The sequence below is a fragment of the Notamacropus eugenii genome, chromosome 3 (genome assembly GCF_028372415.1).
Source record: "Notamacropus eugenii isolate mMacEug1 chromosome 3, mMacEug1.pri_v2, whole genome shotgun sequence".
In the NCBI taxonomy this organism is placed as follows: Eukaryota; Metazoa; Chordata; class Mammalia; order Diprotodontia; family Macropodidae; genus Notamacropus; species Notamacropus eugenii.
The window spans coordinates 410,672,323-410,692,073 of record NC_092874.1 but is presented as its reverse complement, the minus strand read 5'-3'; the positions used below and the strand labels follow the sequence as shown (position 1 = coordinate 410,692,073).

Below are 19,751 nucleotides of genomic sequence, written 5' to 3'. Positions count from 1 at the left end.
AATATGAATATACCCATAATCTTCATTCCCTTTAAAGATATCAGTGGCAGGGGGGCTACACAGGGAAATGTGACAAATATCTCCCACTCCAGGTTGGGTATGAGACAGAAGGTAGCTGCACAGGTTAAAATGACAGACTCTCTTGTAGGGAAGCTACCCTCTATGCCAAATCTAAGCGAACAGACACACATGCCCTCATCCCCCTTTGTAATCAGTAACCTAACAGTACTGTGTTCTCAACATTGAGATAATACAAACCAATCCCTTCCTTAGCTGTAACCTATCAAAAATTAACCCCTTTACTTCAAAGATTTGCTTTAAAAACTCAAGCTCAGTCTAAGTGTGGGGCCCATGCTCATGTAATTCTTATATGTGTGTGTGTGTGTGTGTATATATACAGAGATATACATATACATATACATATATACATATGTATATATGATAAACTCTTTTTGCTGCATCTTTCCTGAGCCTGCCTGATTTCTTTAGAGTCAATCCCTAATGAGTAATTTTCCTTCAATAACCTTTTCTATAAGATCACACTTTCTAAGATAGATTGTTATTCTTTTTTTTAAGTTGTATCCAACTATTTGTGACCCCATTTGGAATTTTCTTGGCCCAGATACTGCAGTGGTTTGCCATTTCCTTTTCCAGCCCACTTTACAGATGAGGAAACTGAGGCAAATAGAGTTAAGTGACTTGCTCAGAGTCACACAGCTAGAAAGTGTCTGTGGATGGATTTGAACTCACAAAGATGAGTCTTCCTAACTCCAGACCCAGGACTCTATGCACTCTACCACCTACCTGTCCCAAGACAGGTATGGGAAGAGAATATTAGTGATTATCTTGAGTGCTTGCTGTGGCTTCTCATTCATCACAATGTATGAACAATAGTCTTCAGTCCCCATATCAAGGTAAATAAAATATCTACAGAAAGCAAAAGGTTTATGCTGATCTGGCCTTCTAAAAGGAGTGAAGTTGAAGGACAGCTAGATGGCTTAGAGAGTAGATTGCTGGTCTGGAGTGAAGAAGACCAGAGTTCAACTCTGGCCTCAGACACTTACTGGCTATATAACCCTGGGGAAGTCATTTAACCTCTTTTTGCCTTAATCCATTAGAGAAGGAAATGGCTAAGCACTTCAGTAGCTCTTCAAGGAGAATCTCATTGAAGTTTTATGGTCCACCTTATCACAAAGAGCTGACTGAATAACTAAATGATAAGGAGGAAGACAATACAAATACATGTTCAGAGGTTAAAGGGAACATGTACGACTCACGCCATACCCCAGATCAGTTAAGGAGTCAGCCAAGCTACTCAGGGCAGGAATGTGAAGAAGGAAGCAAAACCCCGCACCAGTTCCCCATCATTCCATTTCTCCTGGCTTTCCTCACACTTCCTTTGATTTAGTGTGTAATAAGGAGAGTCAGAAAAAGTGGATAAAATTAGTAGCCATCCTGTGAAAAAAATACTTCATGCTACTTATTACACAGCAGAGATGAATTTGGGGTACAGAATGAGACATAAAAGGATATAAGTATATGATGGAATCCTAATAGACTGCCCTCAATACAATGGTCTAACTTCATTACAGGTCCATTGCACTTACCTAGCTCCCTTGCCAATGTCCTAACATCTTCATGTATGCCTCACTGCTCACTCGAACAACAGGTATGTCCTACTTCTCATAGAAACAGCAGGAGTGGGAACCCAGTCACAACCTCTACCCAGACATGATCCCCAGACCCATTCCCACAGGAACAGGTTGAACATTCTTGAAGTCAATCACATTTTGACCATCTTGACCAGAGAGGGCCACAATAGCTAGCCAGTTGGAGGGCAGCATGATCAAAATGTTTAACCACCAAACTATAGATGGGACCTCTCCTCCATTACCTAATCCCTTAACAAACTTCTCCTGCCATTTTAATATTAATCACATTCCTATATTCTATGTAAATTTCTGTTATGTAATTGTATCTTTACCCTATAAAAATCCATCTTGCTTTCTCTGAAGTTGCTGGTTATTCTTGGAATTTAGACCACTCCATGAGAGGTGTCAGTCTCAGTAAATGCCTATACTTGGATGAAAGGTGTTCTGACTCTAAATTCTTTGAAATGGTTCCACCACAACACATCATGAAATCCCAACAGTTTTTGGCACATATACATACATATATGCAAGCATACATACGTGTCAACATACATTCAATAAGTACATGTCCATGCTATAGCCATTTGGGGAATTTGTTTTGCTTGATTACATGTTTCTTATAAGTTTCTTTTCTTTTTTTTTCAGTAGGGTGGGGGACAGGAGGAAAAACACAAATTTAGTTAATTTATAAAACAGAGAGATTGGGAGGGTGCTATAGATGTGAAATGTATGCATTCTCACATGAGTCCACCATATTATTACTTTCACTTAGGTGTTTTATTTTGTCATTAGAGAATTCTAATGAAGTGGAAATAATCTATAAATGCATGTGATATAAAAACAAAACATATCAACAAAAGTCAAAATGACCAGAAAAATAAAAAGAAAGAAAAATATTTCTAGGTAATAATAGGAGCTCTAGTAGAAATTTCCTCTAGAAGGATAAGGGGTGGAAGAACAGGCCAACCAGTCTATAACAAAGTCCCCTACAAATAATCCTACGCATTCAGGTATCATTCCTAGGAATTGGCTTTCTGTATTCATAAACCTGGATCTGTGGTCTCAGAGGATAATATTGGCACGAAGGGGATAAAATCATGCAAGTCCATCTGTAGAATGTAATTTGTTTTCCAGGAGATTTTTGGTTGAGTTGTGGTTTAAAAAAAATACACTGTCAGAACTTCTCCTGATATTATAACTCTCACAGACCAGGCTACTGGGGGTGCCTTTTCAGCTCACTGGTTAGGTGTCTGTGTTTGGAGCCCTGATAACTATGAATTATATTATCAGCTGCTGAGCTTGGCTGGTAAAGCTCCTAGGACCCTCCACACACAACTACTCTGTGAATATTACAGTCATGGATGTTCTGAATTTGTGCTTCCAACCATCACTGGGCCTATCTATGGACACTGATTTCATGCTATTGGCTTCTTTGGCTTTAGAGGTTGTTTATTCCTTGATAAATATCATATAGCTAAACATTTTTCTTTTTCATTCAAGTTATTTGATGAGTATATATTATGTATTAAAATGCAGTCTATTCCATGCTCAGATATAACCCTGTATTCAATCAACTCTAACCATACAAAACCTGTTTGTCACCTTCCCCAAGCAGTCATAAATTCTTTCTGTAAGAGGATCTCTTTATAGTGAGAATTATGTGAGTACATAGGAATGTGGTATAGTGTGAAAACAGATGAAACTGGAGTCAGGAAAAGCAAGATTTGAATGCCATCTCTGGTAATTACTAGCTGTAGAAAGTAATTTAACCTGTAAAAGCTTCCTTTCCTCACATTTCCTCATGGAAATGGTAGTTCCTATAATACCCATCTTATAAAGTTGTTATAAGGAATAAATGAAATCATGTGTGTTAAGTGCTTTAGAAACTATGAAGGATTAGGTAGAGAGTTGTAACTGGGGCAAGGACATAAAGGTTTTGTGCCAGGAAGGTACACACACAGAGGGATCTTTCTTCTTAAGGGAGAAACACTTCCTCCTCACAATTCAGAGACCTTTATCCCTGTGCTCATCAAAGATCAGGGACATAGTGTTTTGAGGTACTCCACTAGTCTGCACCATGCAGCAAAACCCTACTCCTAAATGACTGCAATAATGATGATCCCTACTACTTAGCCTGACACCACTCATTGAACCTTATCCCAAGACTCCCATTACCACGATAATCTATCATCACTACCACTCCAGGTAGGGAAGCAGGATAGGCAAATCTCTTAAGGAGATGATCTTCCTCCTTTCCCTGGATAACTTTTGTTGTGGTTCAGTGATGTCCAACTCTTTATGACTCCATCTGGGGTTTTCTTGGCAAAGATATCGGTTGACCATTCGCTTCTCTAGATCATTTTACAGGGAACTGAAGCAAACAGGGTAAGTGACTTGCCCAGGATCATACAACTAGTAAGTGTCTGAGGCTGAATTTGAACCCAGGTCTTCCTGACTTTAGACCTGGCACTCTATCCACTGTGCCACTTAGCTACCCAACCCAAGTACACCAGCACTTAGACTGATCTTTGTGCTGCTGTTACCAATGGGCCACCAACAGGTGTGCTTTATTCCCTGCTATAAATGGAAGAATTTTTATTAGCACTACCTCTAAGTAAGTCATTTTTATGAAGACATCATTGACTGATATAAGAATGAAAATTATGGCAAAAGTGATGACTGTTATTTAACTAATTATTAAACATAACTGACTACTGATAATATGTAAAGTCGTGGGTTAACTTCTTGCTTTATCCTTAAAAACAACAGAATAAATTCATACAACCCTAGAGTTGGAAAGAATTTTAGCCATCACTTAGGTGTTAGTGAACTACAAGGTCATTGAGTAAACACATATATTTAGGAAGGCCATAGTCACATGGAATATATCAAGAACAAGGTGACCAGGAGAGAGAAAGGGCCATATATCATACCACAGGGATGGCTAAATCAACTGGACATGTTCACCCTAGGCAAGGGAAGATTTTAAAAGGACATGATAGCTCCATTCAAGTATTTGAAGAGCTATGATGTGTAAGAATGAGTAGATTATTCTGCTTTGTCCCCCAAGAAGGAATTTGGAAGAGGGAAAAGGTTACTAACAAGTTTAATATACAGGAAAACTTCCTGACAATTAGAAATACCTGAAAGTAGAATAAGCTGCCAAGTGAGGGAGGGAGTCTTCACTCACTGGTGGTTAAGCAAAGACAATATTACTCTTTGCTTTGGAATATTGTAGAGGATAGTTTGGTTCATGAACAGGTTAAAGTAATGACTTCTAGGGGTCAACTCCAAGATTATAAAATTCAAAGATCTTTTACTTTGATCATTACTCTCTAATAACCATAATTCAAAAAAGAAACACCTGACTAGTGATTAAAATATCAAACAATTTTCCCAAGCAGTGATTAGTCAATTGATGAAGACTGAGTATTAAAATAACAGGGACATATTTTTAAGAAGCACTTTCCTAATAATCACACAAGATAGTCATAACTCCATTGACTTAAAATCCAAGAGTCATTTAAAATTTTGAAATTTTGCCACACTCACATTGGGCTCTTAATTATTCCTCTACCAGCTTGCACCATGCAACATAACCTTATTCTTTGAATGGCCCCCAATCCCAGTGGTCCCTGTTGCTTAGGATGACCTCACTCTCACCAGCTCTCACCCCAAGACTCTCATCATCAGGATACCCAACACAATGATCCAACACTGAAATTCTTCTTAGTAAAGCAATGGTCTGAATACTTTATTGATCATGGTCTAGGACTAGGACAGTATGGCTGACAAATGTAAAAACCTAACAAAATTTGCTGAATACACTTGTTTACTCCTACAGAACCCTAGCAGGATAATTGGAGACAGTTTAATCTCTTTCAATTACTACCCACATTCAGGGGCCACCAAACCAGGTTCTCATGACAATCACTTCTAAGAGCTGATTTATAGATAATCACTTCTATTTCCTTATGAGTTTGGAAATCATTATTCAGGCAAGCACTAACTTCATTATAATATATTTTATAAAAATTCTAATGTCTGGCTAACCATTTTGGCTGACTAACAAATAATCCCAGATGACAGAAGATAATTAAAATTAATCAGACTATATCATTCTAACTCTCAAACTTACTACATTGTTAACGTTCAGACAAACTTTCATTCAATTAGATTCTGCAGTAGGTTTGCTGCCACAACCAAAGACCCCCTACTCATCCTTGGAAACCTAGATCTGTGAAATGTCTAAGTTACAGAATCTTCCTACTAACTTTTTTATTTTGCAGTATGTCTATGACCTTGCCAGAGGGTTCTTAGGGCAGTTGCAATTACTATCCACTCTAAAATAATACTAAAGGTTAAAAAAAAAGGAAACAAGAAAGAGAAAAGATGAGATTCCATAAAGTTAAATTGTTTGTATTTCCATATGGCAAGATAATATGAGTAACTCTTAAGAACCTTTTTACTGTAAGAGCAATTACAAAGAATATATGTAGACGGAGGGTGCAGATACAAGGTTACTTTGATGATACCCCCTCCCCGCAAAAAATAAAAAGGTAAGAAAGAAGATTGCACTGAAAGAAGAAGGAGAAGGTAACGAGAATAGGGCAAAATATCTCACATAAAAGAGGCATGAAAGAGCTATTATAATGGAAGAGAACATGAGATGGGGGGAACAAAGCTTAAACCTTACTCTTTTCAGAACTGGCTCAAAGAGGGAATAATATACATACTCAGATACAGAAATCTATCTTATCCTACAAGGAAGTAGAACTCAAAATTTTTTTAAATGTTTAAAAATTGTTTTAACATGTAATTGGAAAAAAAATAAAATATATATTAAAGTAATCCTAAAGTAGATCCTTTACCCACTATACAACAGTCTGAACCTATTAGAAGCTCTCTTTTTGAGGCTAATATGATCTTAAGTTGCACTAAGAGGGATAGTGGGTTCAGAACAAGTAAGATAATAGCCCCACTCTATTTTACCCTGATCAAACCACTTATAAAGGATTGTGTTCAGTTATACATACCACAACACAGGAAGGACATTAACAAATTGGAAGAGATACAATGGAGCACAAGCCAGGAGAATGAGAAGACTGAGAATGTGATACAAGAATTGATTGAGCTAATGGAAATGATACTTTCATTGAATCTCAGAGTTGGAATGTTACCTTTAACATTTCTAGGGTAAATTATGTCATCAAGGAAATATATGACAGTACAATAAGAGCCTGAGCACATTGGGTGTACCCTCTGTAGAAGATTCATGGAAATTTATGGATTAGAGCCACTAGGATGTGAAGATGTGAATAACCTGCAATATGTATCACTAGAGGGAGTACTTCTATCAGTGAGATCAAAGACCCATATAGAAAAATTTATGTAAAAGAACTTGGTGCACCAAAAGTTCTTCATGAATCATACATATTACTTTACAAAACTGAAGGTCAATTTCTAGTAAAAATAAATTTCTAGAGTGAATGATTATAAAACAAAAGTTATAAACATCGAAATTCTCCACCACTATCCTTTTCCAATGCCTCCTTGTGACATAGAGGGTACCTGGAGATCTCAGAAGCTGTGCCAGTAAGAACCATCTCTGCTAGGTCCTAACACGTTGTAAAGTCTTTAAGTCTTGGCCAGACCATATATCTGTTGTGCAAGGAGAAATCTAGGCTTCTAAGGTCAAAGAGGTTCATCAGTGTATCTCAGAACTGAAATGGGCCTTTCAGGTTATCTAGTACAAGTCATATCTGAATAGGAGTTGACCACTGGGTGATGAATTTCTTTAGCCACAAAAACTCATGAAGAGCAAGAGAGGAAAACAAAGGCAGGTACACAAAGCCACATATAAAAGAATATTGAGGACTTTTGTCAGGAAGTACTCAGGAAGGAGTATCAGGAAATAAAAGAGTAGAGGGGCTCTAAGATGAATCAACTGAGACACGTTACACATAAATAAAACTGCTGATCATTGTCTTAAACTGTAAACACTAAGTATGAACAAAATTCTGCCATCTACTCCTAAAAATAGTTTCAAGTTCATTAAAATGATATCTATTATCCCTATCAATGAAATATAGAAATTCCAAGTCACATATTTCGAAAATTGTGATAAAAGCCCCTCTATTAATTAGAGAAAAATAAACAATAGTTATTTCTCTTGAAGCATCAAAATAATTATAACGAGATTACTTAACCTGGGGTCCATGTATCACAGGGGATCTATAAACTTGAATGGGGGAAGAAAATCACATCTTCATTTTCATTAATCTCTCACTGAAATTTAGTATATTGGCAATTATTTAACAAATTATTCTGAGCAGTGGTTTATAGGCTTTACCAAACTTTCAAAGGGGTTCCTGAAACATACAGTATGGAATAAGGCAAATATGTCTTACTTAAACAGTATGTTTTCATTACTCTGTTAAAATCTCTTTTAAACCACATCATATATAACCTTAAAATGTAGATATGTTTAAGAATAAGGAAAATGTCGGAGAGGTTAAAAGTTAAAGAATTTTTTTAAGTTCAAGATATTGGGCCCAAATTATTCTTATGCAGAAACCATTCAAACTAGCAGATCCCAACAAGACTGGCTTCCAAAACAATGCTCCATCATCGCAGCAATCTCCCAGCATCCACACATCCTAACAAAGTTGTTAACCCCCAGGATATATTTAATCAAATGTTATTCCATTGCACAGAGTCCAATGTTTTGGCAAGTGCCCCTTTTCGCAGATAAAGATTGCAGCTATTTAAACACAATTCCAAGTATGGTAAGGAAAATGCACCACCTCACTGAACTGATGTCACAAGGTGTGAAAGCCTTCTGGCTCTAATTTCAGAGATGTGCTGCAGCAAGCTTAGGGAGAAAATCAGAAGAAAAACAATGCTACTTTTAGCAAACATGGTTTAACTCCTTCTTTACTAATCTTTGCAGAGCAGCTGGGGTAATTATGTGTTACACATGCATACATGTGTGTATATACATATATAGATACAAATGTATGTATGTAGAAATATATATACAAATTGTGTATTTGTATATTTCTACCCAGAGATACATATATATGACATATATATGATTCTTCAATAGCTGTTTCTTTAAGTACCTGTTGTATCAGGCAAGAAGGCAAAAAGCATGTATTTATTCAGCAATCACCACGTGCCAGATACAATGCTAAGAACTTACCATACATAAAAAGCTAAAAACAGCCTAAGCCTTTAAGGATATTTTGCAGCTGCCTCTGCACTGAGGGGCTAAGGTACAAAGAAAGTTTAGTTAAGACAGTGTCCTGGCCCTCAAGGAGCTTACAGGCAGGTAAGGTGATAAGGCACACAGTTAAGCCTGATACAATACGCAGCAATCTATGGAAAGGATATTAAAAGAGATACAAAATAAAATGGTATGCTGACTTGGAGGAGCAGAGAAGGCTTTATAGAGGAGGCGGCACATGAGTTGAGCTTTAAAGGATGAGTAAGAATTCAGCTGGCAGAGGGGGATACATTCTAGGCAAAGGAACTAGGAAAACAGAGGGTCTTGTAAAGAGAATAGTTCAGTTTGGCTAAGCCATAAAGTGCACAAAGGGGGATAATATGAGAAGAGATTGAAAGAGTAGACATCAGAATATAAAAGCCCTTGATTATGAAACAAAGGAATTTTCTTGGAATGACTGAAGATTTCAGAAGATTGAAATGATGAGATATAAATATACGATTTATTATGATTCTGGGGGCAGCTGGGTGGCACAATGGATAGTGTCAGACCCGGAGTCAGGAAGGCCTGAGTTTAAATCTGACCTCAAAGACCTACTAGTTGTACGACTCTGGTAAAGTCCTTTAACCCTGTTTGCCTCAGTTTCCTCACCTGGAAAATGAAGTAGAGAAGGAGATAGCCAACCCCTCCAGTATCTTTGCCAAGAAAACCCCAAATGGGATCACACAGAACTAGATGTGACTGAAAAACAACTAAGCGACAATGACGAATATGATTCTAGCAGTGATATGAAAAATGAATTAAAAGAAGAAAGCAAAACATATCATAAACATGCATATCTATAACATATACATAGATAGGCATAATGCTTGTGTGCATGTCTAAATGTATGTACAAGTACCTACTACGTTGTTTTTATCACTACTTAAATTTTACTTCCATATTTATGGATCCTTTTAATTTTTTTCCTCTAAATTACATCAGAAGGCTGACTAATTCCTTTCCAGTAAATAAGGCAATATGTGTCATGTGTTCATTGTCTAGTGTAGCAGACAGAAAAAGGGATGTGAGGAATAACAGAACTAGAAAACCAAGACCCCTCTGGGAAGTATCACACCCGTATTTATAATAAATAAAGGATAAACATTTATGGCAACAAAATATCAAACAGTTATTTCAGTCACTAAATAATAATAGATCAAGCAATTTATACCAAAGAACAATCTTTTAAATACAAGATACGTTGTGTTTCATTTTACTTTAACTGGGATAAGCTTGTTTTCATCTGTCTTATTTTAGCCCATCCTCTAATGCCTCAAGCTATCAACACCTCAGGGCTTGAATATCAGGTTATTACCTACCTGTCAAGTTAAAATCATGCCATGACTTCAACTTGTTTGATTGTTTTTATTGTTATCAGGGCAGCTAATCTCTGGTCTTTTCTCTTCCTTTACCTTCTTAGTGTACTGATCCCTTTGGAACAATGAGAAATAGCCCATTTTTTCCTGGGTTTTTTATGCTTGTTATAGTAGAAACTTATAATATCATTCATTGCATCTGCCAAGTTGTTTCCAATCATGGCCATTCATCCAATTCAATTAACACTTATGAAATGCCTACTATATTCAATTCAATTCCACTCAATAACATTTATTAAGCACCTGCCACTGTGTTAAAAACATACTTTAAAAAGGAGAACATCCATTGTGAAGTCAGGAAGGGTTTTACTAATTTTTACATTCATTCCTGAATGAATGAATGGGTAGTTCCTAATGAACTGCTGATACTTGCTTCAGACAAAGGCAAGGTTTACATGAGCTGCTTTCAATTCAAATTCCCAGCCTGTGTCCCATTGGCCAGCATTCCAGGCTTCACTAAACCTCACCCCATATGGATCTACACTACTGTCACATTCCTCATTTTCTTTATAGAATGACATAATATAAATTCTTTTAAAGGAATTCCCTTAATTGATGCATAATCTTTCTAGTGCTGACCTGAAGGTTTGGTAAAAGAGGCTAAGTGATATCTTAATTGAATAGGAGGCAAATACAATAAGATAAGAGAGTTGACAGAGTGTCATTGAAATTATCACCCAGGATATCTGTGTTTTCTCTACCATTAACTTGCCGTAACACAGTATATGTCCACAAAATATTAAGATGTGGAAGAAGTCCCATTACTCAAGTTAGTGGTTTGGGTTAAGGGACCTTAGTGATTATCTTAAGTCAGCCCCATTTGGCCTTGTTGACATGGGAAGGTATTCTTTGACTTTACTCAGGGAACAGAGAACAAAGAAGCTGTTAGGTTCAGGTTCTTCTTCCTGTTGATCCGTTCAGGCTCTGGCCCTTATAGAGGGTTCAAAAATGATATCACATGATTATCACTGGTATTAGAGATATTGTATATTATCTGTGGAAACATAAGTTCAATTCATCTCTTGCAACTGTCCTACACTCTGAGGATATAAAGACAAAATAAAAACTGGTCCTTTCCCTCAAGAAGCCTGAGGGCACAATCTACAAGGAAATCAGCACATATACATGATCATTTTTGAAGGCTAGCAACTCTTTCCTTCCTATCAGTCCTCCCTCTAAGGCTATCTAAAAGTAAACTACGGCTCTTTTTGACCGGTTAAAGGTCTAGAGGATTTTTGAATAATGAATGTATATATCAAGTCCAATTACAGTTAAACCTTTTCATACCATAGCTACATAAACATGAACATGAACATAATAAACATATGAACATAAACAATGAACATAAACATGTTCATAAACACGAACAGTTTTCTCCACAAACATGGATGGATAATCGCTAACAATATAAAACTCACCATTAAATTTTGGTGCATTATTTACTCACCTTTTCGATAACGTTATTAATCACTGGAGTGTTGGGTGTGTACAATATCTTCCCATGCAATAAAGGCTTTAGGAAAGCCCACACCAAGGCTCCATTTGGAGACTGTAAAATCTCCTGATATAGCTTCAGGCAAAATGGTGCTGTTTTCAGAAATGAAGCCGTTAGTTAAAAGATGATTCTTGATGCAAGTGATGAAAGTACTCAATGTTAACAATAATGCATTTCCAAAACACTACAAAATCTTAATGGCTTACACAGTGTTTCATATCCCAATTACCAACTTCACTACTGTTATATCAAGTAATTAATCAAAAACAGGTTTTTTTTTACAGGCTTCATTACTCAAAGGGAGCTCACTATAACCATTCAGGGAAGATGAAAGTATGACCCTCCACTATACATGAAAAGATGCTATTATCAGAGGACAGGAACGGGCCATGAGGCATAAAGCTTGTAAGAGTAGATATAAATTAACAGAATTTATAAATTAGTGAGTTATTATCATAGAAGCCAATAGAGGCAGCATGGTAAAGAGGAAAGAACCCTCGACCTCAAGTTCAGAGAGATCTGAATTCAAATTCTACCTCAGACAATGAATTGTTAGATGACCTTGTATGATTAATTTATTTTAAACTCTCTGAGTCTCAGTTTCTTTATCTATAAAATGGAAATATTAATACCTGAAGTAAATACTATCTGGGTTTGTGGTGAGGATTAATTGAGGTAAAAGATGTAAAGCATTTTGCAAACCTTAAAGTGCTGTACATATGTGAGTTGTTATTATTAACCTAATTCTCCACCAAGACTTCTCTTTCATATCAAGTTAGTAAGTATCAGGCTCTTGGCCACGTTTTGTGGCATGGACCCTTTTGGCAGTCTAGTAAAGCCAAATGACCCTTACACAAAATAATATTTTTAAATGCATAAAATAAAATGCATGCAACTGCAAAGGTGGCCCAGGGATTAGAGTGTTAGACTTGGAGTCAGGAAGACCTAAGCTCAAATCTATCCTCTGATTACTTCCGACCTGTGTAACCCTGGGCAAGTCACTTAACCCCTGTTTGCCTCAACTTCCTCATCTGTAAAACGGGGTTAAGAATAGCACCCATCCCCAGGGTTTTGTCAGGATTAAATGAGATAATGATTATAAAATGATTCAGCACATATTAAGTGCTATATAAATGTTAACTATTGCTATTATATTGAAACAGTTATAAAAAATTTTAAGTTTATGAACTCTGAGTTAAGAGCTCCTGGTATATATAATGCCATGTCTGAAAATCAATGATGACTAAGAGTTCTGAGCATGATCAATTTATTTGCAAGGCTAGCAATTGTCAATAGATGGTTTCTATGACCTCTCAGAAACCACAGACCCTGACGGAAGGCTAGCATAGCATTTTTGTAATGAACAAGGAGGAACAATCTTGAGTGACATAGGCATTGTAATTTTAAATTGATGTGTTACAAAATTTGCAGCACTTCCTGAAATGTTTTCGTGGTTTGACCATTTCTGGTAAAGAGGGACATGGAAGGAGGAACACTTTTGCTAAGACAAAACACTGTGGTTAGAATATTTCTTTAGCAAGATGTGCCGGTACATCCTAGGTGTATGCATCACCCTCATTTCCCCACAATTGAATGTATATGCAAATTTACCTTACAATGATTTACATTCAAGTAAAGTTAAACTTCAAAAATGAGAGACAATCACAAAATGGAGCCTTATCTGATTGTGATAGTTCCACAACAGTATAATCTTATACTACGGATGTTTATTTCAATAATTAATAGATTTGCAGTTTCATGTGCAGTCATCTTTTTTATTATACTGTTATGGAAATGCTAGCTTTATTAAATAAATTAAAAATAAATAAATGTGGAAAAATAGTTGAAGTCTCTAATTTTTCTCTGGGCAAGGGTGGGAGGGTCAGGATATATACACTGCAATAGGTCTAGTTCCCCATTTTATTCTCACCGGGATCTACTTTGGCTAAAAAAATGCATCACCTTATGCTCAACGTAGCTCGTTTGGTCCTTGGAAGATACCCATACAGCTTATCACCTTACCCATACTGAAAATGGTTTTCAGCTTGGTATGGAGATGACCCTGAATCCTCAAATACTGTGTCCATGTTTTGCCAGATCCAGGAGGACATATCAAGTGCTTTCAAATTCATATTAATAAAAATTACTGACAACGGATGTTGGTCTTACTTGAATCTTTGGGAATATTGAATTTGGTCTTGTCATCCTCCAAGAGATCATTCACTCTGGGCAAGTTAATGAACATGTTAGAGTCACTGAGGAAAGATGCTTCTTTGCAAACCATCTTCATCACAGATTGGAGAGAGCCAAAGGTTGAACTTCGAGACTGGATATCTTGTGAAAACTAGAAAAACAAACTGAATGAGAGTAAGAAAAAATTGTTTGCTTTCAACAATTCCTTCCGAAAATTTCCAGGATTGTGGACATTCCTCCTTCTGAACATGTTCAAGAACACCCATAAAACAGAAATATGGAAGTCAGGCTATCATCTTCTTTCAATTTTTATGTTATCATAAAAATGATAATTACAACGTCTTGAAAGTCCAACTCAAATGTTGTCTACTCCAAATACATCTTGTATTCCCACATACAGCATCTCTTATCCCTCTACTTTTTCACCAGTGATTCCACATACCCGTCATTTTCTTCCTCTTCACTTCTACCTCATAGAATCTCTAACATCTTCCATGGTTCAACTCATGTGCCACCCTTTACACGAGGTCCTTCAGTGCTTACCTTTTCCTGAAATTACTCAGTATTTAATCTGCACATACTTTGCAGTTTTTTGCCTGTATATATGTTGTATGCCCTTGTGGAGCACAGGATCCTTAAGGGCAGGGCCTTTCTCATTTCTATCTTTGTTGCACCAGAACCTTGCACATAGTAGAGATAGAGATAAAGCTAGACCTAAGATCTGATGAGTCTAGGAAACTCCCAGGTAGGAGTCATTTTCTATTCATGTAAATCAGCATCTGTCCTGTTGGGTATAATATGGAGTATTACCTAGAGCAAGAAGAATTAAAATAACTTGTCCAAGATTCCACAGCCAGTATATGTCAAAGGCAGGACTTGGAGTCAGGACTTCCTAGCTTCAACTCCACTTTGATTTATCCATGATGCCATGCTATTTCTTCAAAAATGTCTATTAAATTGAATTAAAGTCTTCCCTGATCCCACTAATCAGGGATCAACTTCCTATAACAATTTCTTAGGGTACTTTGTTAGGCACCTCTTTCATTCCCTTATCCTATAGTATTGAACAGTGTTATCTGGGTTTGAATCTTTTCTGACTGTTAGATTGTAAACTACACAAGGCCAAGGAGGGTTCAGTATTTGAACCTGATCATTCTAAGAGCCTAAAAATGGTATTCTGCACCCAGATGTTTTTTAATTACATTTAATTTAATGCCATTTTCTTCACCAATTGGCCTCAGTTTCCTCACCTGTAAAAATGAACTGGAAAAAGAAATGGCAAACCACTCCAGTATCTTTGCCAAGAAAACCCCATATGGGGGTCATGAAGAGTCAGACAAACCAAAATTTTTAAACAACTGAACAAATGGTAAACATATTTCATATCTCCTCCTCTGCTATGGCACTGCCACCACCCTGGTGCAGGCTCTCATCATCTCATTCCTGGATTATTGCAGTAGTCTGCAGTTAATTTCCCTGGCTCAAGACTCTCTCCATTTCAGTCTGTCTTCCACTCAGTTATCAAATTCACCTTCTTAAAACATAAGTCTTATTGTATCACTTTCCCTCAAAAAAAATTTAATAAACTCCAATGACTTCTGTTACCTCCAGAATCAAATATAAAATCCTCTGGTTTTTAAAGCCCTTCGCCATCTGACCCTTTCCTACCTTTCTCCCTTCTACATTCTCCATGACCCAATGGCATCAGCCTCCTTGCTGTCCCCCCCACAAGAGATTCCATTTCCCAATTCTTTTCTCCCATATCTGGAATTCTCTCAGTCTCTCTGTATCTCTGCCTCCTGTCTACCTTAGCTTCCTTCAAGACTCAACTAAAATCTCACCTCCCAAAGAAGTCTTTCCTGATCCTCCTTAATGCTAGTATCTTGTGTTATACATTTTGTTTAAATATAGCAGTTTAATTGTCTCCCCTGTCAGATTGTGAGCTACTTGAGAGCAGTGAAGTTGTTTTTGGTTTTTTTTTTGACCTTTCTTTGTATGTTCAGCACTTGGCATAGGGCCTGATAAATAATAAATGCTTAATAAAGGCTTCTGGACTGAGTAACTTTGAAGAAAGATACTTGTGCAGGAAGGCAGAGTGGGGAGAAGACAAGAAAAGGCTACAGGCAGTAGATCAAAAACTGAGCCTTGCAGGAAATGCTGAATCCTGAGAAGTGGGTGTGAAGAAAGGAAGCATTCTAGGCCTCAGGAACACTTGTGTAAAGGCACATAAATGAAAGATGGAGTTGCTAGTAGGATAGCTTGACAAAATCAAAGAATGTATAAACAGGTATAGTGCATAAGTCTAGAAAGATTTAGATGGAACCAACTGTGAAGAGTGGTCTATAAAAATCAATCAACCAACAAGTTTTTGCTAAGCAATTGTTCTGCCATTCAAAGACTTAGAGAGTTGCCCATGGACACTGAGAACTTAATATTCCCAGAGTCACAGGGTCAGTATGTGTAAAAGGTGGAACCAGAGCTTATCTCTTGTTGACTCAGTCTGTTTATCAGTGTATACATGATTTGTACTCAACAGGCATTTCAAACATTTGCTTGACTATATTTGAAAATATTTTTTTCTCTGAAGTAATTTGAACATTCTCTCGAAATCTCATTTATACCACTGATTTGCCCAAAGAATCACTTTTTTTCATAGATAATGCACAAGTAAATATCAGTTCAGCCAGTCTGAATGGTCACAATCTCTGAATTAATATGATTGACATTGCTAATATTAACAATTCTGTGTAATCCAATCTAAAGGGAAAATTATGACTCAAAACCACCCCACTATTCTTTCATGCTCTGCAACAGTCTGTGGAGAATAGCTGGGGTTCTTACATTTCTTTGTCTAATATGAGCACTAGTCCTAGAAAGAGGGGCCAAACCTGAAAAACCCAAAGGAAAAATTCAATTGTAGTAGTTTCCAAGGTGGCTAAGATCAAATACATACAAACCTGTGGAAATTCAGGAATATCAAACAAAGGAATACTTCTAAATAATTGAAGAAATTCAGGGAGATATTTGAGAATGTGCTGAGCCTTAGTAAGTAGGGAGTCAACGCTGGAAACCACATCCAACAAGGAGTTCAGTAAGGAATTTGCCTCTGGTGGTATCAACATCTGAAAGAAGAAAAAAAATATTTTGGATCCATGGTGTGACATGATCATTTTATATAATAAGACAACCAATTTCATGGGGATCTATAGAACAGAGTAAAGGAAAAAGAATCTTGAAACAGAAATTGGTTAGGAGATTATTGCAATACTCCAAATAAGAGTACTGAACTAGGACAGTAGCAGTATGAAAATACTAAAGTAGTCAGCAGTACAGGGGGTACAATGCTGGGCTTGGAGTCAGGAAGACCGGAATTCAAATATGGCCTCAGATGCTTTCTAACTGTGTGACCCTCAGAAAGTCATTAATTTCTGTCTGCCTCAGTTTTCTCATCTATAAAATGGGAATAATAATTGCTTGGTTGATTGGTTGGTTGTTGTCCTTCATTTTCAAAGAGGACCAAAATGACAACACTATGTTAGGGTCAAGGTACAGTGTGTCCAACTGCAGTTGATCAGACCAATACTAGCTCAGAAGGTTCTGCCACAGGTTGGAATGATAGCACCTGCCTCATAGGGTCACTGTGAGGATCCAAAGAGATGATAATTGTACGGAACCTGGCACATATTGATTGCTATATAAATGTGGAAGAGGAGGAGGAGGCAGCTAGGTGGTACAGTGAATACAGCACTAGGGCTGGAATCAGGAAAATCAGTTCAAATCTGGCCTCAGACACTTAATAGCTGTGTGACCCTGGGCAAGTCACTTAACCCTGTTTGCCTCAGTTCCTCATCTATAAAATGAGCTAGAAAAGGAAATGGCAAATTATCCCGGTATCTCTGCCAAGAAAACCCCAAAGTAGATCACGGAGAGTCAGACACAACTTGAAAAACTTACTGAACAAAAGTAGTAGTAGTAGTAGTAGTAGTAGTAGTAGTAGTAGTAATAGTAGTAAGGAGCAGTAGCAGTAGCAGTAATAGTAGTGGTAGTAGTAGTAGTAGTAGTAGTAGCAGTAGTAGTAATAGTAGTAGTAGTAGTAGTAGTAGTAGTAAGTAAGGATGGGAGAGATTTGAAATATTTCTGAAGTAGAATAGAAAGGATGTGGAGACTGTATATGTGATACTCACAAGCAGAAGTCAAGCATGATGGCAAGATTACTTTTTACCTGGTAGTAATATTGACAATACAGAAAAGTGGGGGAGGAGGAGAAGAATACAATTTGAAAGAAAAGAATAAAACATTACTTATCTTTGACAATTTTACATGTTTAAAAAAAAAGCTTCATCCTTGTTTTCTGATTTATATTCCAAATATAGGGAAGGTTTTCTAAGGCTAAATATATAGCTCCAAACTTAGGAGAGTTGCCTTGGCCAATATTCATAATAAATGTGGGGCAAGTGGGTAAAAAATAAGAGCTTGTCTCCTCTTAGCTCTCTACTTGCTGCAAATTCATTTTTTGCATGACAAGCCAGACAGTAGCTTGGGAGTTTCTAACCCTAAAGCAGAGAGCGTCTGTAACAAAGGAGTGTATTTCAGTCTTTGACAACTGAGCTTGAAGAATACATCATCTTTGAGGGGGATTTACCTATCTTTTATTAGCTGACTGGGGCTGTGGTGGCTCATAGCTACTGGCTAAGACTTGAGATATCAGTTTACCCTTATCATGGAGAATCTTTCTAAATATTGTAACCTAGCAAGCTGGGTCTGAGATGGCCAACAGTATCCCAGAAGACATGAAAGCTAGAAGGTAGATCAGAGAGCAGCTCATGAGACAGGTTAAGTGAAGTATACTACAAACTATAGAGAAACCCAAGAGACAGACGGAGAGAGAGACAGAGACAGAGACAGAGACAGAGAGAGACAGAGAGAGACAGTAGCAGATATGTGTAGCGAGGGCCTAGGTCTAGGCCCAGCAAAGTTGCAGTATGGTAACTTTACCAGAGGACATTGATGGGAGCATATGGTATTAAAACTGTGACTTGCTCCTCCATGAATGCATCCTGCTCACATATGCTCCCCATAAGTATCCTTCCAAGCTTGATCTCATTGGTGATCTATATTTTGAAAGAGTGAACCCTAAGTTTGTGGGAACAAGGTTCTATGCCACTTTTCTTAGTTACTATTGTATTGGATGCATTTGCCTTGGAATAATTTGAGTTCTCTGTCCATGTTGTAAAAGTTAAATACATGGATGGACATTATGAGCTATGATTTTGAATAATTATAGATCCAAAGAATATCCCAGACTTGAGATGGAATGTGAAAGGTGGTTCTCAAATGTTACGTATATTATTTATCAAATCGCATAGACTGGTTATAATTAAATATTACATATAATTTCATTGCATGAAAATTTGGCATATTTAAATCACCATTCAATCAGCTTATTCATAGACTCATACCTATCGTCAGTAAATAAAAATCATCCTAAATCTAAAATCTGTTACCACAAACAAAATATCATAAAAAGCAGTTTTTGGTGGGAACTAGAACTGTGATTTGATAAAGACAACTCCCCAGTAAATAAACCTCTTTCATACAGGCTTTGCAACTCAAGAGTGATAGAAAATTACCTAGCGGTTAAGTAACTGGGGCAAGATCAAACAGTCATCCTGTATTAGTTGTTGTTCTGTCCTTTCCTTTCAGTCTCTGTAACATCATTTGGGGTTTTCTTAGCAAAGACACTGGGGTGGTTTGTCATTTTCTTC

General features: G+C 37.1%; 1 protein-coding gene across 1 annotated transcript in view; it reads right to left on the bottom strand.

Moving 5' to 3' along the window:
* The window catches only part of ABCA13 (ATP binding cassette subfamily A member 13), a 371,167-nt gene that overhangs the window by 305,301 nt on the left and 46,115 nt on the right, over positions 1-19,751 (bottom strand). Inside the window, exons 11-13 of the mRNA XM_072598129.1 lie at positions 16,944-17,108; positions 13,963-14,137; positions 11,746-11,885 (exon numbers count right to left, since the gene is read on the bottom strand). Coding sequence (XP_072454230.1) covers positions 11,746-11,885; positions 13,963-14,137; positions 16,944-17,108 — 480 coding nt within the window. The remainder of the gene's footprint in view (positions 1-11,745; positions 11,886-13,962; positions 14,138-16,943; positions 17,109-19,751) is intronic.